Here is an 18,586-nt window from a genome sequence, read left to right as displayed (position 1 = left end):
TTCATAGTTTCATTCAGGGTTGGAAGGGACGACAAGGGTCATCTAGTTCCAACCCCCCTGCCATGGGCAGGGACACCCCACACTAGATCAGCCTGGCCAGAGCCTCAGCAGCCTGCTCTTAAACACCCCCAGGGACAGGGCCTCGACCACCTCCCTGGACAACACATTCCGGGGTTTCACCACTCTCATGGGGAAGAACCTCCTCCTCACATCTAGCCTGAATCTCCCCACCTCCAGCTTCATTCCATTCCCCTTAGTCCTATCACTACCTGAGATCCTGAGAAGTCCTTCCCCAGCCTTCCTGTAGCCCCCTTCAGATACTGGAAGGCCACAATGAGGTCACCTCAGAGCCTTCTCTTCTCCAGACTGAACAGCCCTAACTCCTTCAGTCTGTCCTCATAGGAGAGGTGCTCCAGCCCTCTGATCATCCTTGTGGCCCTTCTCTGGACACATTCCAGCACCTCCACATCCCTCTTGTAATAGGGGCTCCAGAGCTGGACACAGTACTCCAGGTGGGGTCTCACCAGGGCGGAGTAGAGGGGGAGAATCACCTCCCTTGCCCTGCTGGCCACACTTCTCCTGATGCAGCCCAGGAGCTGATTGGCTTTCTGGGCTGCAAGTGCACACTGAGAGCTCCTGGTGAGCTTTTTGTCCACCAGCACCCCCAAGTCTCTCTCCTCAGGGCTACTTTCCAGCCAGTCACCGCCCAGCCTGTATTTGTGCCTGGGATTGCCTCGACCCAGATGCAGGACCCTGCACTTGCTCTTATTGAACTTCATGAGGTTGGCTTGTGCCCACCTCTCCAGCCTGCCCAGCTCCCTCTGGATGGCCTCCCTTCCCTCCAGCCTGTCTGCTGCACCACACAGCTTGGTGTCATCAGCAAACTTGCTGAGGGTGCACTCAATGCCACTGTCCATGTCACCCACAAAGATGTTGAACAAGACAGGTCCCAGGACTGATCCCTGAGGGACTCCGCTTGTCACTGGCCTCCACTATAGTAATCAATAGATAAATTATATCTATAGTATAAATCATAGTCTATAGTAATCAATATATAAATTACACCTTTAGTGCTGTCCCAAAATGAGTGAAAACCAGTGTCAACCAGCAAGACATGAAAACAGCACGCAAAGTGCATGCTGAAGAGCTGGATACACACAAACCCTTTCAAATTTACAAGCATGACCAAAAAGCCACAAACATGACTTAAATGCACTTAATGACGTAGGCACAAGTATCTCAAAGCATCACAATTGCTACCAAAAATTACAGACGTACTAAATGACACAAAGACAAGTAACAAAAGTACTGTGACAGCTGGATGAAGCACGAGTGGATTTCATTTCTATTTGATCCCATGCAAACAGCATAGATTTTAGACTTCAAAAGACATTCTGTGCTGAAAAAGAAACCAAGTCATTATTTCTAGCTGGTACTTGATGAAGTTGAATCATTAAAGGTTGGAAAAGACCTTTAAAAGTCTTAAAAACCTTAACCCAACTACCACAACCACTAAACTATATCCTCCAGTATCAAATCTACACTCTTCGTGATCGCCTCCAGGGATGGCGACTGCACCACCCCCCTGGGCAGCCTGTCCCAGTCTCTGACCACTCCTGCAGCGAAGAAATTTCCCCTAACATCCAACCTAAACCTCCTCTGATGCCGTTGGGGCCATTCTCTCTCGTCCTATCGCCAGTAGCGGGATGCTTTAATTGAAGTCAAGAAGTAGAATAATAAGAGGTGCAGAGAAGCGGGGACGTTACTGGGACTTGTAGAACCGTGTGAGACGGCACACAGGCAAGCCCAGCTGCGTGCCCACCGCCCGGCTCTGCGCAGGGCTCAGGTCAGTAGCACCCCGCGGGGGTGCGCACCGGACCGGCGCGGTGGGACTGCACCCGAGCCCTCCTTGCTGCAGACCTGGCTGCGCTCCGCTCAGCCCTGCGGCGCCCGCAGCGCTGCACGACCCGGCCCTGCTCTGCCCGGCCCAGCGCCTGCCGCCCGGACCCCGCAGCTCCTCCTCCCCGCTACCCCAGGGCCCCCTCCGCTGTGCGCACGCCGCTCGCTGCCGGGGCGGGGAGCATGGCCCCGGCCCTCCGCTGCTTTCCGTTCCCCTGGCGCCGCCCAGAGCCGCCGCGGGCGCCCGGGCCGGCAGGAGGAGGAGGCAGGGCGGGCGGAGGCTGCGAAGGCTGATGGCGGCGGGGGCGAGCGGCGGCGGCCTGCTGCCCTTCCTGCGGCTGCTGGGGCAGCTCAAGGTGAGCCCGGGGCGGCTCAAGGTGAGCCCGGGGCGGCTCAAGGTGCGCCCGGGGCGGCTCAAGGTGCGCCCGGGGCGGCTCAAGGTGAGCCCGGGGCGGCAGGGCTGCTGGGGGCCGCGCCGGCCGGCGCCGTGTCCGCCTGCGGCCTTCTCTGGGCTGCCGGAGCGGGATGGCGGCCGCCGGCCCGGCCGCGGCGGCCTGGTAGCGGCGCGGCAGGCGGAGAGCCCGGGCTGCCGGCCTGCGGTGGCGCCTGCGGAGCGCAGACCGCCGGCCCGCAGCTGGGGGTGCCGCCAGGAAACAGGCGCCGGGCTGCGGGAGGGCAAGGCTGGGCCCCGCGCTTCGGAGCGAGCACCGAGAGGCCAAGCAGGGAGACATTTGGTACTGCTGCTGGCGCTGCTGGTAGCGCTGCTGATAGTGCTAATGGTGCTGGTAGTGCTGGTGCTAACAGTGGTGATACTGGTAGTGTTGGTGCTAATGGTGGTGATGCTGGTGGTGCTGATGCTAATGATGGTGATGCTGGTAGTACTGGTGGTGCTGGTGCTAATAGTGGTGATGAGGGTGGTGGTGGTGCTAATAGTGGTGATGCTGGTGGTGCTGGTAGTGCTGGTGGTGCTGGTGCTAATGGTGGTGATGCTGGTGGTGCTGGTAGTGCTGGTGCTGATAGTGGCGATGCTGGTGGTGGTGGTGCTGGTGCTAATAGTGGTGATGCTGGTGGTGCTGGTGCTAATGGTGGCGATGCTGGTAGTGCTGGTGGTGCTGGTGCTAATAGTGGTGATGCTGGTGGTGCTGGTGCTAATGGTGGCGATGCTGGTAGTGCTGGTGGTGCTGGTGCTAACGGTGGTGATGCTGGTGGTGCTGGTGCTAATGGTGGCGATGCTGGTAGTGCTGGTGGTGCTGGTGCTAATGGTGGTGATGCTGGTGGTGCTGATGCTAATGGTGGTGATGCTGGTAGTGCTGGTGGTGCTGGTGCTGATAGTGGTGATGGTGGTGGTGCTGGTGCTAATGGTGATGCTGGTGGTGCTGGTGCTAATAGTGGTGGTGCTGGTGCTAATAGTGGTGATGCTGGTAGTGTTGGTGCTAATAGTGGTGATGCTGGTGCTAATAGTGGTGATGCTGGTGGTGCTCGTGCTAATAGTGGTGATGCTGGTGGTGCTGGTGCTAATGGTGGTGATGCTGGTGGTGCTGCTGGTGGCGGTGCATTCCCCTTGCCTGTGAACAGCGGTGCAAAGCTATTCAATCACGACCTCAGGAGATCCAGGTGGTTGAGGCAGGCATTTCCCAGAAGCATGAAAAGTCCCTGGAGCATGGAGGTCATGGCGGGGCAGTATCCCTGCTGCTGTCTCTGAAACAAGGTCCCTCAAATGGCAAGGTTCTAACGCTGGCATTGCTGTGCCGCTCCTCACACAGAGAGTGCCGCGGACGGGCTGGGTGTACAGGAAGGTGGCGCAGCCAGAGAGCGTCTCTGACCACATGTACAGGATGGCCATGATGGCTCTGCTGACTGAAGACAAAAGCCTCAACAAGGACAGGTGAGGCTGCCTGTGGTTGTCATGACCACCTGTTCATGGGAGAGCTGCAACCACGGACTCACACAAATGCCAGGTTGGAAGGGACCTCAAGGATCATCAGGTCCAACCTTCCTAGGTGATGGTGTAGCTGAAGGGAGCTGGCCCAGCAGCCTGTGAAGCTGAGCTTTAATTGTGACCAGTGTAGGGAAATCCACTGCTTCCCTTGGGAGATGATTCCAGTGTCTAACTGTACTTCTGGTGAACAGTTTTCTTCTGGAGTCTAACTGGAGTCTCCCCAGGAGTAACTTGTACCTATTAACCCTTCTCTTCTCCATCCTCCTGCTAGCCACCCTTTATGTCCTGGTACAACCAAAATGCTGCTGTTCTGTGGAAGAGCTTTAAAAACTCACTGAGAGAGTTTGAAGTCCTTTCTCCCCACTGTTTCCTGTGCATCCCTTCGATGGGGTGCTATTTACTTGGAGAACTGAAAGGAGCTTAAAATTTATGTTTCTGAATTCTAGGTGCTGAGGTGTTACTGATACAGAGGCTCTGAGCTGGCCTTCTCTCACATCATAGGTAAAGAAGCTGGAGATACTCAGTTAAAACACAGTTTGGAGTAACAGACACGAAGGGCAAAGCCATACACCATGTGGATTTTGACAGATTTAGCACCCAGCAGCAGTAGGAGCCTCTTGTAGCACTGAGGGGAAGGCAGCATTAGTGTTGAGTGAGTGGTCAAGTCTAGCATGGGCTCCTACTTGCTTTCTCCCTTCTGGAGCTGGTGAAAATATTGAAGGCTTTTTGAAGTATTCTGCTGCAAGTTGACATAGCTGCAGAGCTGTGAGTGTCAGATTAGCTATGGAACTGGGGATGGCTCCAGTCACAGAATCACCAAGGCTGGAAGAGACCTCAAAGATCATTGAGTCCAACCTGTCACCACAGACCTCATGACTAAACCATGGCACCAAGTGCCACATCCAATCCCCTCTTGAACACCTCCAGGGATGGGGACTCCACCACCTCCCTGGGCAGCACATTCCAGTGACAAATGACTCTCTCAGTGAAGAACTTTCTCCTCACCTTGAGTCTAAACCTCCCCTGGTGCAGCTTGAGACTGTGTCCTCTTCTTCTGGTGCTGATTGTCTGGGAGAAGAGACCAACTCCCACCTGGCTACAACCTCCCTTCAGGGAGTTGGAGAGAGCAAGAAGGTCTCCCCTGAGCCTCCTCTTCTCCAGGCTAAGCAACCCCAGTTACCTCAGCCTCTCCTCGCAGGGCTGTGCTCCAGACCCCTCCCCAGCCTCCTTACCCTTCTCTGGACATGTTCAAGAGTCTCAATGTCCTCTTAAACTGAGGGACCCAGAGCTGGACACAGGACTCAAGGTATGGCCTGACCAGTGCTGAGTACAGGGCACAATGACTTCCCTGCTCCTGCTGGCCACACTATTCCTGATGCAGGCCAGGATGCCATTGGCCTTCTTGGCCACCTGGACACACTGCTGGCTCATGTCCAGCTGCTGTCAACCAGTCCCCCCAGGTCCCTTTCTGCCTGGCTGCTCTCCAGCTACTCTGACCCCAGCCTGTAGCTCTGCATGGGGTTGTTGTGGCCACAGTGCAGCACCCAGCACTTGGACTTCATGTCTAGATGGACACCCCTTAACAAAGAAGTGAAAAAGTTATATAGAATTAAAAAACAACACCAAAAAAACCCTTGTAAATTGGACAAGGGGGATGAACTGTGCAGTGTCCTGGCTTTGTGATGAATGAGATGGAATTTTCAGTGCTGGAAACCTAATCAGTCTGTCTCTGTTTCTGGCCAGGTGCATACGACTAGCTTTGGTTCATGACATGGCTGAATGCATCGTTGGAGACATTGCTCCTGCAGACAATATCCCCAAAGAGGAGAAGCACAGGAGGGAAGAGGTACGGGCATAAGGTGTGGAGCCACATCTGTGAAGTGTTCTGCTTGTTTTTAATGTTCTGGTGGTAGTAAAGGAATCCTTCCTAAGCAGCATAATCTGTCACTGGCATGGAGTCATAGAATCAACAAGGTTGGAAGAGACCTCAAAGATCATCAAGTCCAACCTGTCACCACAGACCTCATGACTAAACCATGGCACCAAGTGCCATGTCCAATCCCCTCTTGAACGCCTCCAGGGATGGGGACTCCACCACCTCCCTGGGCAGCACATTCCAATGGCTAACAACTCTCTCTGGGAAGAACTTTCTCCTCACCTCTAGCCTAAACTTCCCCTGGCACAGCTTGAGACTGTATCCTCTTGCTCTGGTGCTGGGTGCCTGGGAGAAGAGACCAACCCCCACCTGGCTACAACCTCCCTTCAGGTAGTTGTAGAGAGCAATGAGGTCTCCCCTGAGCCTCCTCTTCTGCAGGCTAAGCAACCCCAGCTCCCTCAGCCTTTCCTCACAGTGCTGTGCTCCAGACCCCTCCCCAGCCTCCTTGCCCTTCTCTGGACACCTTCAAGTCTCTCAATGTTCTTCTTAAACTGAAGGGCCCAGAACTGGACACAGGACTCAAGGTGTGGCCTAACCAGTGCTGAGTACAGGAGCAGAATGACTTCCTTGCTCCTGGTGGCCCTGCTATTCCTGATACAGGCCAGGATGCCATTGGCCTTCTTGGCCACCTGGGCACACTGCTGGCTCAGTCCCCCTAGGTGCCTTTCTGCCTGGCTGCTCTCAGCCACTCTGTCCCCAGCCTGTAGCACTGCATGGGGTTGTTGTGACCAAAGTGCAGCACCCAGCACTTTAGGTAGATACGCCAGAAACAATCAAAGTTTCTAACTCCTTGTGGCTTTTGTCCATGTAACATCACTAAGTACCAAATGAGGAAGGAGAGCCTTTGAAATAGTCTTCACATTGCCCATTTGTTCCTGATCTACCTGGATTTTTGGTGGCCTGAGCTGGTCATGTTGACCAGAGGTGGGGAGCAGGGGGTAGGTGCACTGGGAAGGGTGGGTGACAGTTCATGGGGAGTCATTTGTGTGGTGCCAGATTGGTTGTGGCAGAGATTTTAATTCAGTCCTTGGCACAGGACTCTGGACACAGGTGTCTTCTTTTGTCATGCAGCATGGCAGCTTAGAATGGCTTAGGTTGGAAAGGACCTCAGAGATCATCTGCTCCAACCTCCCTGCCATGGGCAGAGATGCCTCACCACTTGGCTGCCCGAGGCCCCATCCAGCCTGGCCTTGAACACCACCAGGGAGGAGGCATCCACAGCCTCCCACGGCAACCTGTTCCAGAGTCTCACCACCCTTGTACTGAAGAGCTGCTTCCTAAGATCCAGTATAAACCTACTCTCCATCAGCTTCAAATCATTCCCTCTTGTCCTGTCTCTGGACACCCTTATTGAAAGTCCCTCTGCAGCCTTCCTGTAGGATCTCTTCAGGTATTGGAAGGTAGCTCTAAGCCCCTGAGTCTGCTCTTCTCCAGGCTGAACGTCCCCATCTCCCTCAGCCTGTCCTCACAGCAGAGGTGCTCCAGCTCTTAGATCACCTTTGTGGCCTCCTCTGCAGTCACTCCAACAGCTCTGTGTCCTTCTTATGCTGGGGGCGCCAGCACTGGATGCAGTTTGGTCCTGGCACACACCCACACTGGGGGCTTGTCATTGCTGGTTTGTTGCAGTCTTTGAAGAGCACGGAGCATGTGAACAGCTCCTCCAGCCGCAGCTAGAGGGCAACGTGTTGCCTCAGAAGCTTTGCAGAGCCTGCAATTAGTTCTTCCAGGAGAGCTATCAAACCCCTGCACTGATTATTTCCCCCCCCCCCACAGCTCTGTGCTTATCAATTTAAAGCTTGGCAGGGCGGAGGGGGAGCCTGTGACAAACTGGGGGAGGAAGCTGTTTGCTAAGGAAGTGGAAATTGAAAGACCCAAGGAATTTTCAGCATGTTTGGAGTCTTATCTTCCCACCAGTTTTGCTCTTATCTATTTTTTTTACAATGTATAGAATAGAATGAGCAGTGTGCCCAGGTGGCCAGGAAGAATAGTGTGGCCAAGCAGGAGCAGGGAGGTCATTGTGCCCTGTACTCAGCACTGGTTAGGCCACACCTTGAGTCCTGTGTCCAGTTCTGGGCCCCTCAGTTTAAGAAGGACATCGAAACACTTGAAGGTGTCCAGAGAAGGGCAACAAAGCTGGGGAGAGGCCTTGAGCACAGCCCTGTGAGGAGAGGCTGAGGGAGCTGGGGTTGCTTAGCCTGCAGAAGAGGAGGCTCAGGGGAGACCTCATTGCCCTCTACAACTCCCTGAAGGGTGGTTGTAGCCAGGAAGGGGTTGGTCTCTTCTCCTAGGCAACCAGCACCAGAACAAGAGGACACAGTCCCAAGCTGCGCCAGGGGAGGTTTAGACTCAAGGTCAGGAGAAAGTTCTTCACCGAGCGAGTCATTGGTCATTGGAATGTGCTGCCCAGGGAGGTGGTGGAGTCCCCATCCCTGGAGGTGTTCAAGAGGGGACTGGATGTGGCACTTGGTGCCATGCTTTAGTCATGAGGTCTGTGGTGGCAGGTTGGACTTGATGATCTTTGAGGTCTCTTCCAACCTTGGTGATTCTGTGATACTGTGAATAGAATTAACCAGGTTGGAAAAGAGCTTCGAGATCATCAAGTCCAACCTACCACCCAGCACCATCTGATCAACTAAACCATGGCACCAAGCACCCCATCAAGTCTCTTCCTAAACACCTTCAGTGATGGTGACTCCACCACCTCCCTGGGCAGCACATTCCCATGGCCAATCACTCTTTCTATGAGGAACTTCCTCCTCACCCCCAGCCTTCCTTCTGTGTTCTTACACTGGAAACCAAACCCCAGACCCCAGCCCTCGTTTCTGGAAGCCTCCAAAGGTGGTTTTATCACCACAGACTGGTCTTCAGCTCTGCCTAGAGGGAATTCTCATGTGTATTGAGGCCATGAAAAAGATATTTTGCTCCCCAAATGCATTCAAAAGTGTTACTAAGCATCTGCAGCTCCTTCTGCTCCCATTTCAGGCTGGCTGTGGGGAGGAGGGTCAAGCAGTAAAGGTTTAGGCTGACTCTGAAATACTTTGTTGTAAAAGTACACCAAGGGTAAGAGTTTCCTGAGGTGTCTTGAGCTGAATTACCAACATGCTGCTGCTGCAGAGTTCTGCTTTTATTCCCTCTGCCCTGCAGCTGATGTTTGTTGCTGGTTCTCTCTTGCTGCTTGTGCACTCCCATCAGCTGGTCTCACCCAGGCTAAAGCAGCAGGAGATGGAACTTGATCAAAACTAAGGCAATAAGAGTTGGTTGTGGGGTTTGTTTGTTTGTTTGCCTGGTTGGGTTGGTTTGGTTAGTTGGTTTGGGGCTGGGTCTGTTTGTTCTGTTGGTTTGGGGCTCTGTGTGTTTTGTTTGGGGTCGTTTTGGTGGGGGTTTTGGGGAGGTACATTAGTCCCAGGATGCTTTTTGCTGGTGAGGAGGCTGAAATGCACCCAGGAACCCTAAGGGTTCTTGTATTTCAGGAGCACAGTTCCAGGGGTGAGGGAGCTGATGGCAACCAGCACAGCACAAGGCTGGGTGACTTACCAAAGGCAACTTGCTTTGATACCTCTTAAGAGCACTTAATCAGCAAAAGACTGTCTCTGGGCATTTGGGAATAAGAGTTAGGATGGTATCAGTTATTGGCTGGTGGCAGGAAGCAGCCAATTCTTGTTGCACTCTCAAAGCCCATGTAGCCCAGAGTGAACTTCTGTGGTGCACACCACAGCCAACTTCAATGTGTATCTGAACCAGAGTGGTCACTGGACCCTGGGACCTGCTTGAACACTGTCTGAAAGCAGAGTCCCATAGAAATGAAGTCCCCTGGGAAGAGCACTTGACTGCTTCAGAGAGGGCAGGGAACTCAGCAGGAGATTTTCTAGTGAAGGGCTTTGAGTGGGCTGTGTTCCTCTGTGGCTTCCACCTCAGAGGGGTGGCAGGATTGGTGTGGCATGGTTGGATCTACCCAGGCTGTGCCGGACGTTGCACAGGATTTAACATGAGGCTTCCACCCTGTAGTTTGCAGCTTGCTTTTGTTGCTTTGCCCTGTGGGGAGAGGCTGAGGAGCTGGGGGTGTTTAACCTGGGGAAGAGGAGGCTCAGGGGAGACCTTATTGCTGTCTACAACTACCTGAAGGAAAGTTGTAGCCAGGTGGGGGTTGGTCTCATCTCCCAGGCAACCAGCACCAGAACAAGAGGCCACAGTCTCAAGCTGCACCAGGGGAGGTTTAGGCTGGAGGTTAGGAAGAAATCCTTCACAGAGTGATTGGCCATTGGAATGGGCTGCCCAGGGAGGTGGTGAAGTCACTGTCCCTGGAGCCATAGTTTAGTTGATTAGATGGTGTTGGGTAAGAGGTTGGACTTGATGATCTCAGAGGTCTTTTCCAGCCTGGTTAATTCTGTGATTCCTTCTGTGAAGGTAAATTTTGCCCAGCTGACCTTGAAATCTGATGAGCTCCAGGCCTGGAAGGAGGTGGGGAAAGGAATGAGACCTTGGTGCTTCAGTGGTGGGGAGCAGCTGGCTCAGCTAAGCCATGTTGTGAAACTAAAGCCTGTGTTTGAAGTAGAGAAGCAGTTGTGGCACAAACCCTTCACCTTGCCTAAGATCTTGTCTGTTTCAGAAGCAGCCCTTAGCATCCTAGGAAAACAGAAATAGCACAGAAGTGAGACTGCTCAGCTGGGAGAGCATGCAGAGCAATTCCTGCTTGTGGGTTGTACCCTCAGTTTGATGCTGTGTTAGACCTTTGTGCCAAGATTGTTGTTGTTGAGCAGCTGGTATCTGAGGCTGGGAGCACTGTTTCATTGCTGCAGGGCAGTGCAGGGATTTTTTTCCCCCCCTCTGTTTTAAAGCTGGAGGTGTTCAAAGGCTTATGTTGTGTTGCCTGCCCCACTGTCAGTAGCTGCTAGCTGAGTCTGGGAGGAGGCAGCTGCTTGTCAGCACTAGGAGTATAGTGTTTTGAAGCTGCACTTGTAACCTGTGAAGCTCAGATGTTGCCTCCACCAGTTAAATCTGGAAGGCAGAGAATAGGAATGGAATAGGAATAGGAATAGGATGGAATAGGAATAGGATGGAATAGAATGGAATAGGATGGAATGGAATAGGAATGGAATGTGAATGGAATGGAATAGGAATGGAATGGAATAGGAATGGAGTGGGAATAGGAATGGAATAGGAATAGGAAAGAATAGGAATAGGAAAGAACAAGAATGGAATGGAATAGGAATGGAATGGAATAGGAATAGAATTAACCAGGTTGGAAAAGACCTTTGAGATCATCCAGTCCAACCTATCACTCAGCACCATCTAATCCACTAAACCATGGCACCAAATGCCTCATCCAATCTCTTCTTTAACATCTCCAGTGGTGGTGACTCCACCACCTCCCTGGGCAGCACATTCCAATGGCCAATCTCTCTTTCTATGGAGAATTTCTTCCTAACATCCAGCCTAAACCTCCCCTGGCACAGCCTAAGACTGTGTCCTCTTGTTCTGGTGCTGGTTGCAGTCAATGGCAGTTCCCTGGCCTTTGCCTTGCATGTTTTGCTCTGGGCTTCTTTTTGGACTCTTGAAGATCTATCAGGTGCACTTTCAGGCTGTTTTCTCTTGTGTTTAAGATTAGTTCTCTAACAATTCATTTAAGCAGCTCCCAGGAAAGATTCTTCCCTGAGTGGTCCCACTGCTTCTGTGGCAGGTTAATGTCCCCAGGCACCCTGGCATAATACACTGTGTGCTGTGTGTTTCTGCAAACTTGGGAAGGAGGTGTTAAAATAATCATGCCAGAAGTGTGCTTGCCTTAAAAAAAGGATCTATGGAAAGGGCTTTTTGATTTATGTGGGGCTTTTGTTGTTGTTCTTTCCAGGCAGCTATGCAACAGCTGACTCAGCTTTTATCAGAGGACCTCAGCAAAGAGATCTATGAACTCTGGGAGGTAAGTTTGTATCCTTGACATCCTTTGCTAACATTCAGGGTGACTCAGTGTCCTTTGCCTGCTTGCCTGTGAAACTTCCATCTCTTCTGTGGACCTCTAGCATAAGTAGGTTGTCAAACAAAGGACTCCTGATGACACTTGGCTGAGCAGCACTGTGCTGGAGTTACAGCAGGATCTTACCTGTGTGAATGACACCTGCACTCACAGTTGTCTTCTTGAGATGCAGGACCAGATGCCATGTGTTATGGTCAGCAGGAAAAGCTCTTCCTGCACTCATGCTGCTCTCATCTGCAGAGCTGCTGTGTGCCAGGGGTTGTGTGGATCTGAAAGCACAGGTGGGCCCAATGTGTATCATAGAATCAGAGAATTGTTAAGAGTTGGAAGGGACCCCAAGGCTCAGCCAGTTCCATCCCCCTGCCATGGGCAGGGACACCTCACACTACAGCAGGTTGCTCACAGCCACAGCCAGCCTGGCTGCAAACACCTCCAGGGATGAGGCTTCCACCACCTCCCTGGGCAACCTGTGCCAGGCTCTCACCACACTCATGGGGAACAACTTCTTCCTAACACAGAACATCTTTAGGAGGGACCTTCAAGATGATCCAGTCCAACCTTCAACCCAGCACTGCTGGGTCACCACTAAACCATGTCCTTAAGCCTCTGGTCTGATTATTGCTGGTGTTGCTGAGGAATGGGGTTGGATCTGCTGAGAGTATCAAGGTGATGGTAACCTGTGCAGAAAGAAGCCTTTTGCTGTGGCTAGTTGTGGAAGTCAGGAGAAGACCAGCTGGTGAGACATCAGATAGAACACAGTAGATTTAGGAAAGAGAAAATGAAGTAGCAAGGCTGTCCACAGCCATGCCTGGAAGCAGATGACAACACAGGCTGACTAGAAATCTGACTGACTCACAAATGCATGCTGAGGATGACTGGAGAGAGGGAAAAGATAGCAGAGAGATTAAAGGCCTTAAAGTCTGCATGGGGGGAAACCCCTCAATGACTCCCCTCCCTCTCCGTTAGGAGAGACATAAAGACATAAGCAGCTCAGACAGATTAGACCAAAGAGATTAAGGAGGAGTGACAGGAGAAATGTAAAGAGCAACTCCTTGTGAAAACAGCAAGTGGTGGAGAAAAGTGCAAAAGAGGTCTTAAAGATGACTAATGGTAGTGCACAGGCACACAGTGCCAGGCCTGAAAGGGTCTTAATAAATAGAACCTCTTGGTTACTGTGTGTATCAGGTCAGGTTGTCTCCCCCTCAGCCCTGATTCAGGTAGTGATAGGACTAGGGGGAATGGAATGAAGCTGGAGGTGGGGAGATTCAGGCTGGAGGGGAGGAGGAAGTTCTTCCCCATGAGAGTGGTGAAGCCCTGGAATGGGTTGTCCAGGGAGGTGGTTGAGGCCCCATCCCTGGAGGTGTTAAGCCCAGGCTGGATGAGGCTCTGGGCAGCCTGATCTAGTGTGGGGTGTCCCTGCCCATGGCAGGGGGGTTGGAACTAGATGATCCTTGGGGTCCCTTCCAACCCTGATTGATACTATGATGATAATGGCAGTGCACAGGCACACAGTGGGTCCTTTGTAGCCTTAGCCAGGCCTGAAGGGGTCTTATCACATGGAACCTCTTGGTTACTGTGTGTATCAGGTCAGGTCTCCCCCTCAGCCCTGATTCAGCCCTTGACATGTTTGGAGTGACAGAATTGTGCCCTTAAGTCTTACTGCGTTAATAGAAATGTGACACAGTTCCTTTTGCACAGAAAAGTGCAAAAGAGGTCTTAAAGATGAGTAATGGTAGTGCACAGACACACAGTGGGTCCTTTGTAGCCTTAGCCAGGCCTGAAGGGCTCTTAGCACATGGAACCTCTTGCTTACTGTGTGTATCAGGTCAGGTTGTCTCCTCCTCAGCCCTGATTCAGCCCTTGGCATGCTTGGAGTGACAGAATTGTGTTCTTAAGTCTTGCTGCATTAATAGAAATGTGGCACAGTTCCTTCAAGTGTTTTGCTGATCAGCAGTGACAGAACCTAACTCTCCTGAATATTTGTGGGGTGGCTTGGGCTAAGGGAGACAACTCTAGCTTCTAATACTCTGTTTCAGACTGAGAGATGTATTGATTTGCCTTTCCCCCCCTCCCCCCTCTAACAACTGCACATCTCTTCAGGAGTATGAAAACCAGTGCACTGCAGAAGCCAAGTTTGTGAAACAGTTGGATCAGTGTGAGATGATCCTGCAAGCATTTGAGTATGAAGAGCTGGAAAACACACCTGGCAGGCTGCAGGACTTTTATGACTCAACTGCTGGTAGGCCATTTGGGCTTTATCTTTTGGTCTTTCTTTCATAAATGAAATGTACAAAGAGCTTTATTTTTCCCCCCTTCTTCTTTTTTCTCCCCCTGACAGACATGCAGAGCAAGGGAGAAGTAGTTATTTTACTCAGTGCTCAAGTAGATTTGATTGGGAAGGTTCCTGCAGTGTGACAATGGCTGACATGTGTGTGTAAAAATGGAACCTGGATAGGGTAGGATAGGATAGGATAGAATAGAATAGAATTGAATAGAATAGAATTAACCAGGTTGGAAAAGACCTTCGAGATCATCAAGTCCAACCTATCACCCAGCACTATCTAATCAACTAAACCATGGCATCAAGCACCCCATCCAGTCTCTTCCTAAACACCTCCACCACCTCCCTGGGCAGCACATTCCAATCCCTCTTTCTGGGAAGAACTTCTTCCTAGCATCCAGCCTAAACCTCCCCTGGCACAGCTTGAGACTGTGTCCTCTTGTTCTGGTGCTGGTTGCCTGGGAGAAGAGACCAACCCCCACCTGGCTACAACCTCCCTTCAGGTAGTTGTGGACAACAATAAGGTCTCCTCTGAGCCTCCTCTTCTCCAGGCTAAGCAACCCCAGCTCCCTCAGCCTCTCCTCACAGGGCTTGTGCTCCAAACCCCTTCCCAGCTTTGTTGCCCTTCTCTGGACATGTTCCAGCAACTTAACATCTTTCCTAAACTGAGGGCCCAGAACTGGACACAGGACTCAAGGTGTGGCCTAACCAGTGTTCAGTACAGGGGCAGAATGACTTCTCTGCTGGCCACACTATTCCTGATGCAGGCCAGGATGCCATTGGCCTTTTTGGCCACCTGGGCAGACTGCAGGCTCATGTTTAGCCTACTGTCAACCAGCACCCCCAGGTCTCTTTCTGCCTGGCTGCTCTCCAGCCACTCTGACCCCAGCCTGCAGCACTGCCTGGGGTTGTTGTGGCCTATGTGTAGAATACCACCCATCTCAATTCTTTGTGCCACGTTTGGAAGAGGAGAAGCCAGTTAAACAGATTAGCTATGTATAAATAAAACATAGTTCTCACCCTGTCTGCCAAGTTCCTTTCACATCACTTTTTACCCAGCCACAGGACCTGCTTTCATGACCTTTGCATGTGTTTAGGGAACTGCCTGTGACATCAGAGGGGGTGTAAAGGAGGCTTCAGGCTTCACCCATGCTGTGAGAGCAGCTTGTTTCTGCCTTGTTAGTGTTTCATGAAGAGAATGGAATGGAATGGAATAAGAATGGAATAAGAATGGAATGGAATGGAATAAGAATGGAATGGAATAAGAATGGAATAAGAATGGAATGGAATGGAATAAGAATGGAATGGAATAAGAATGGAATAAGAATGGAATGGAATAAGAATGGAATGGAATGGAATAAGAATGGAATAAGAATGGAATGGAATTGGAATGGAATGGAATAAGAATGGAATGGAATGGAATAAGAATGGAATAAGAATGGAATGGAATTGGAATGGAATGGAATAAGAATGGAATGGAATGGAAAAAGAATGGAATGGAAAAAGAATGGAATGGAAAAAGAATAGAATAGAATAGAACACAACAGAATAGACCAGGTTGGAAGAGACCTTCAAGATCATCGCGTCCAACCTATCATCCAACACCACCTAATCAACTAAACCATGCAACCAAGCACCCTGTCAAGTTTCCTCCTAAACACCTCCAGGGATGGTGACTCCACCACCTCCCTGGGAAGCACATCCCAATGGGCAATCACTCTCTCTGTGTAAAAATGAGCCAGTGAAGTAGAATTTGTCATTCCCATGTGAGCTGTGGACTTGTGTGACCTGCCCAAGATAGATGTGACAGCTAGCTCAGGGAAATGTTTATGTTCAAAGTCATAGACTCACAGAATGGTTGGAGTTGCAAGGGACCTTAAAGGTCATCCAGTTCCAACCAGCCACACACCTACCACCAGCCCAGGTTGCTCATCCAGCCTGGCCTTGAACACCTCCAGGGAGGGGGCATCCACAGCCTCCCTGGGCAACCTGTTCCAGTGTCTCATCACCCTCACTGGAAAGAATTGCTTCCTAATCTCCTGTCTCAGTCTCCCCTCTTCTAGCTCAAAGCCCTTTGTCCTGGCACTGCAAGCCCTTGGGAAAATGTAAAGGTGAAATGTACTACTTTTTTTTCCCCTCTGATGCTTTTAATCCTTTCTAGAAGAAATATTATAATCATTTTAGAATAGAACAGAATTAACCAGGTTAGAAAAGACCTTGGAGATCATCCAGTCCAGGCTATCACCCAACACCATGGCAGTTGGTGCCATGGCCTAGTCATGAGGTCTGTGGTGACAGGTTGGACTTGATGATCCTCGAGGTCTCTTCCAACCTTGGTGACACTGTGATACCATCTAATCAACTAAACCATGGCACCAAGCACCCCATCCAGTCTCTTCCTAAACCCCTCCAGTGATGGTGACTCCACCATCTCCCAGGGCAGCACAAGAAATTGCTAGTTGAAAGGAAAAATAGGTTAAATATTAGTCTTGATTGGTTTAGTGAGGGAGTTGAACATCAGAAGAGGACTCTGTGACTCCAGGTCTTCCTGCCCTGGGAAGCTGACAGGCAAACTCAGGGAAGGGACCAGTACTCATGAGTCCCATTTATACTTTGATGAATGCTCAGAGAAGCAATAAGCTCTCTGAAAGATGCAATGATTTGATTAGGGGAAAAGGGGCAACATTAGCATAGCTGGAATGCTTCATTTACTGACATGGGACATGGGGCTGCTCAGGCTGGAGAAGAGAGGGCTCTGAGGAGACCTTATTGTGGCCTTCCAGTATCTGAAAGGGGGCTACAAGAAAGCTGGGGAGGGACTTTTGAGGGTGTCAGGGAGTGATAGGACTGGGGGGGATGGAAAGAAGATAAAAATGGGTAGATTGAGATTGGATATTAGGAAGAAGTTGTTCCCCATGAGGGTGGTGAGAGCCTGGCACAGGTTGCCCAGGGAGGTGGTGGAAGCCTCCTGCCTGGAGGTGTTTGCAGCCAGGCTGGATGTGGCTGTGAGCAACCTGCTGTAGTGTGAGGTGTCCCTGGGCATGGCAGGGGGGTTGGAACTGGCTGATCCTTGAGGTCCCTTCCAACCCTGACAATTCTCTGTTTCTAGGACATCTTTGCCCTTTGACTGGAACTCAGTAACCTGAGCTGGGGGGTGGTTTCCTGCAGCAAGATACACAGCAGGGGACTATTCCTGTTCAGGGTGCCTCCTTTTTCACCTCTGAAGTATCTTAATAGAGCATGAAATGCAAATTTGGGGGGGGGGGGGGGATAGCTGTAGGTACTCTGACAGTCAGCCCATAGTTTTGAGTGAAAAACTCTCTCCTTCAAAAGCCTAATTTGGCATTTCAGCCTAAAGCAACCCCTCTATTAATGCTTCACTGCCAACCCTTCAGGCACAGGAAAAGAAGAGCATTTTCAACTGACTTGCTTTTTCTTCTGTTTTGCAGGCAAGTTTGCTCACCCAGAAATCCTCCACCTTGTAGCTCTGATTAATACAGAAAGGAACAAGAAAATAGCTGCTGCATCTCCCCCCCAGTCCTGAGGTGGTAATAAACAGCTGGTTTATAGTCTGTGCATCATTTTTCATCCCCTAACAACACCACTTCTGCCAGCAGATTGATTTCTTTTTGTCCCTTCATTTGCTGCTGAAAAAATCCCAGGAGCACCTGGAATAGTGAACCTGCCAGAGCTGAGGTTGTGTCAAGGACCAGGTATCTTTAAAGAGGTTGTTTGGGGTTGGTTTGCTGTTAATTGTTCTCTGATTGATGCAGTCTTGGTTCCAAAGAGATTCTCCACTGGGGAAATTCAGGTGAGTTTAAAAGCCAGCTGGTTGCAGTTGAAGCTGTTTGATGGGCAGAGCTGGGACAAGGCAGGCTCTGCTGGGACTGGGTTGAAGTAACTTCTGCATCAGATGGGTTAGTGGCAGTTCTCTCTGCTACACAGAAGTGAGACCAAAGAGTAGAGTAGGGTAGAATAGAGTAGGGTAGAATAGAGAAGAGTGGAGTAGAATAGAGAAGAGTGGAGTAGAATAGAGAAGAGTGGAGTAGAATAGAGAAGAGTGGAGTAGAATAGAATAGAGTGGAGTAGAATAGAGTGGAGTAGAGTAGAGTAGAATAGAGTAGAATAGAGAAGAGTGGAGTAGAATAGAGTGGAGTAGAATAGAGTGGAGTAGAATAGACCAGACCAGGTTGGAAGAGACCTTCAAGATCATCAAGTCCAACCCATCATCCAACACCACCTAATCAACTAAACCATGGCACCAAGCACCCCATCAAATCTCCTCCTAAACACCTCTAGAAGCTTTTGAGAGTTCCACATGTTGGGGATGTGATTTCTGTGGAGTGCATAAGCCTTAAGAAGTGGTGGTGGATAGAACTGCTGATCATCTCCTTCATTACTTTCCTCAGTGTGTTCATTGTTTCAAGCAGCTTTTACACTTGGTGTGTCAGGGAGTGGTGCTGGCATTTCCCCAGAGCCACCATTCCTGAGTCCCCCTCAGCCCTAACTGGCTGCAGAGGGAAGAGAGTCACACAGCAGCTGAGGTTGGCTTGTGCAGGAGAC

The 18,586-nt window shown here is 50.9% G+C and overlaps 1 protein-coding gene across 1 annotated transcript; it reads left to right on the top strand.

The window, feature by feature from the left end:
* The first annotated feature begins 2,103 nt into the window (after positions 1 to 2,103).
* Positions 2,104 to 17,592, top strand: HDDC2 (HD domain containing 2). Its single transcript, XM_068162348.1, has 6 exons — positions 2,104 to 2,255; positions 3,663 to 3,784; positions 5,582 to 5,684; positions 11,620 to 11,688; positions 13,843 to 13,981; positions 17,473 to 17,592. Exons 1-6 carry the CDS (start codon positions 2,193 to 2,195, stop codon positions 17,565 to 17,567), a joined length of 591 nt encoding a protein of 196 aa, XP_068018449.1. The 5' UTR covers positions 2,104 to 2,192; the 3' UTR covers positions 17,568 to 17,592.
* The last annotated feature ends 994 nt before the right edge of the window (positions 17,593 to 18,586 follow it).

Source organism: Melanerpes formicivorus, unplaced genomic scaffold (genome assembly GCF_026170545.1).
Source record: "Melanerpes formicivorus ecotype bairdi unplaced genomic scaffold, bMelFor1.0.p_v2 SCAF_63, whole genome shotgun sequence".
NCBI lineage: Eukaryota > Metazoa > Chordata > Aves > Piciformes > Picidae > Melanerpes > Melanerpes formicivorus.
The sequence above is the reverse complement of the archived record's forward strand: the minus strand, read 5'-3'. Positions and strand labels throughout refer to the sequence as shown.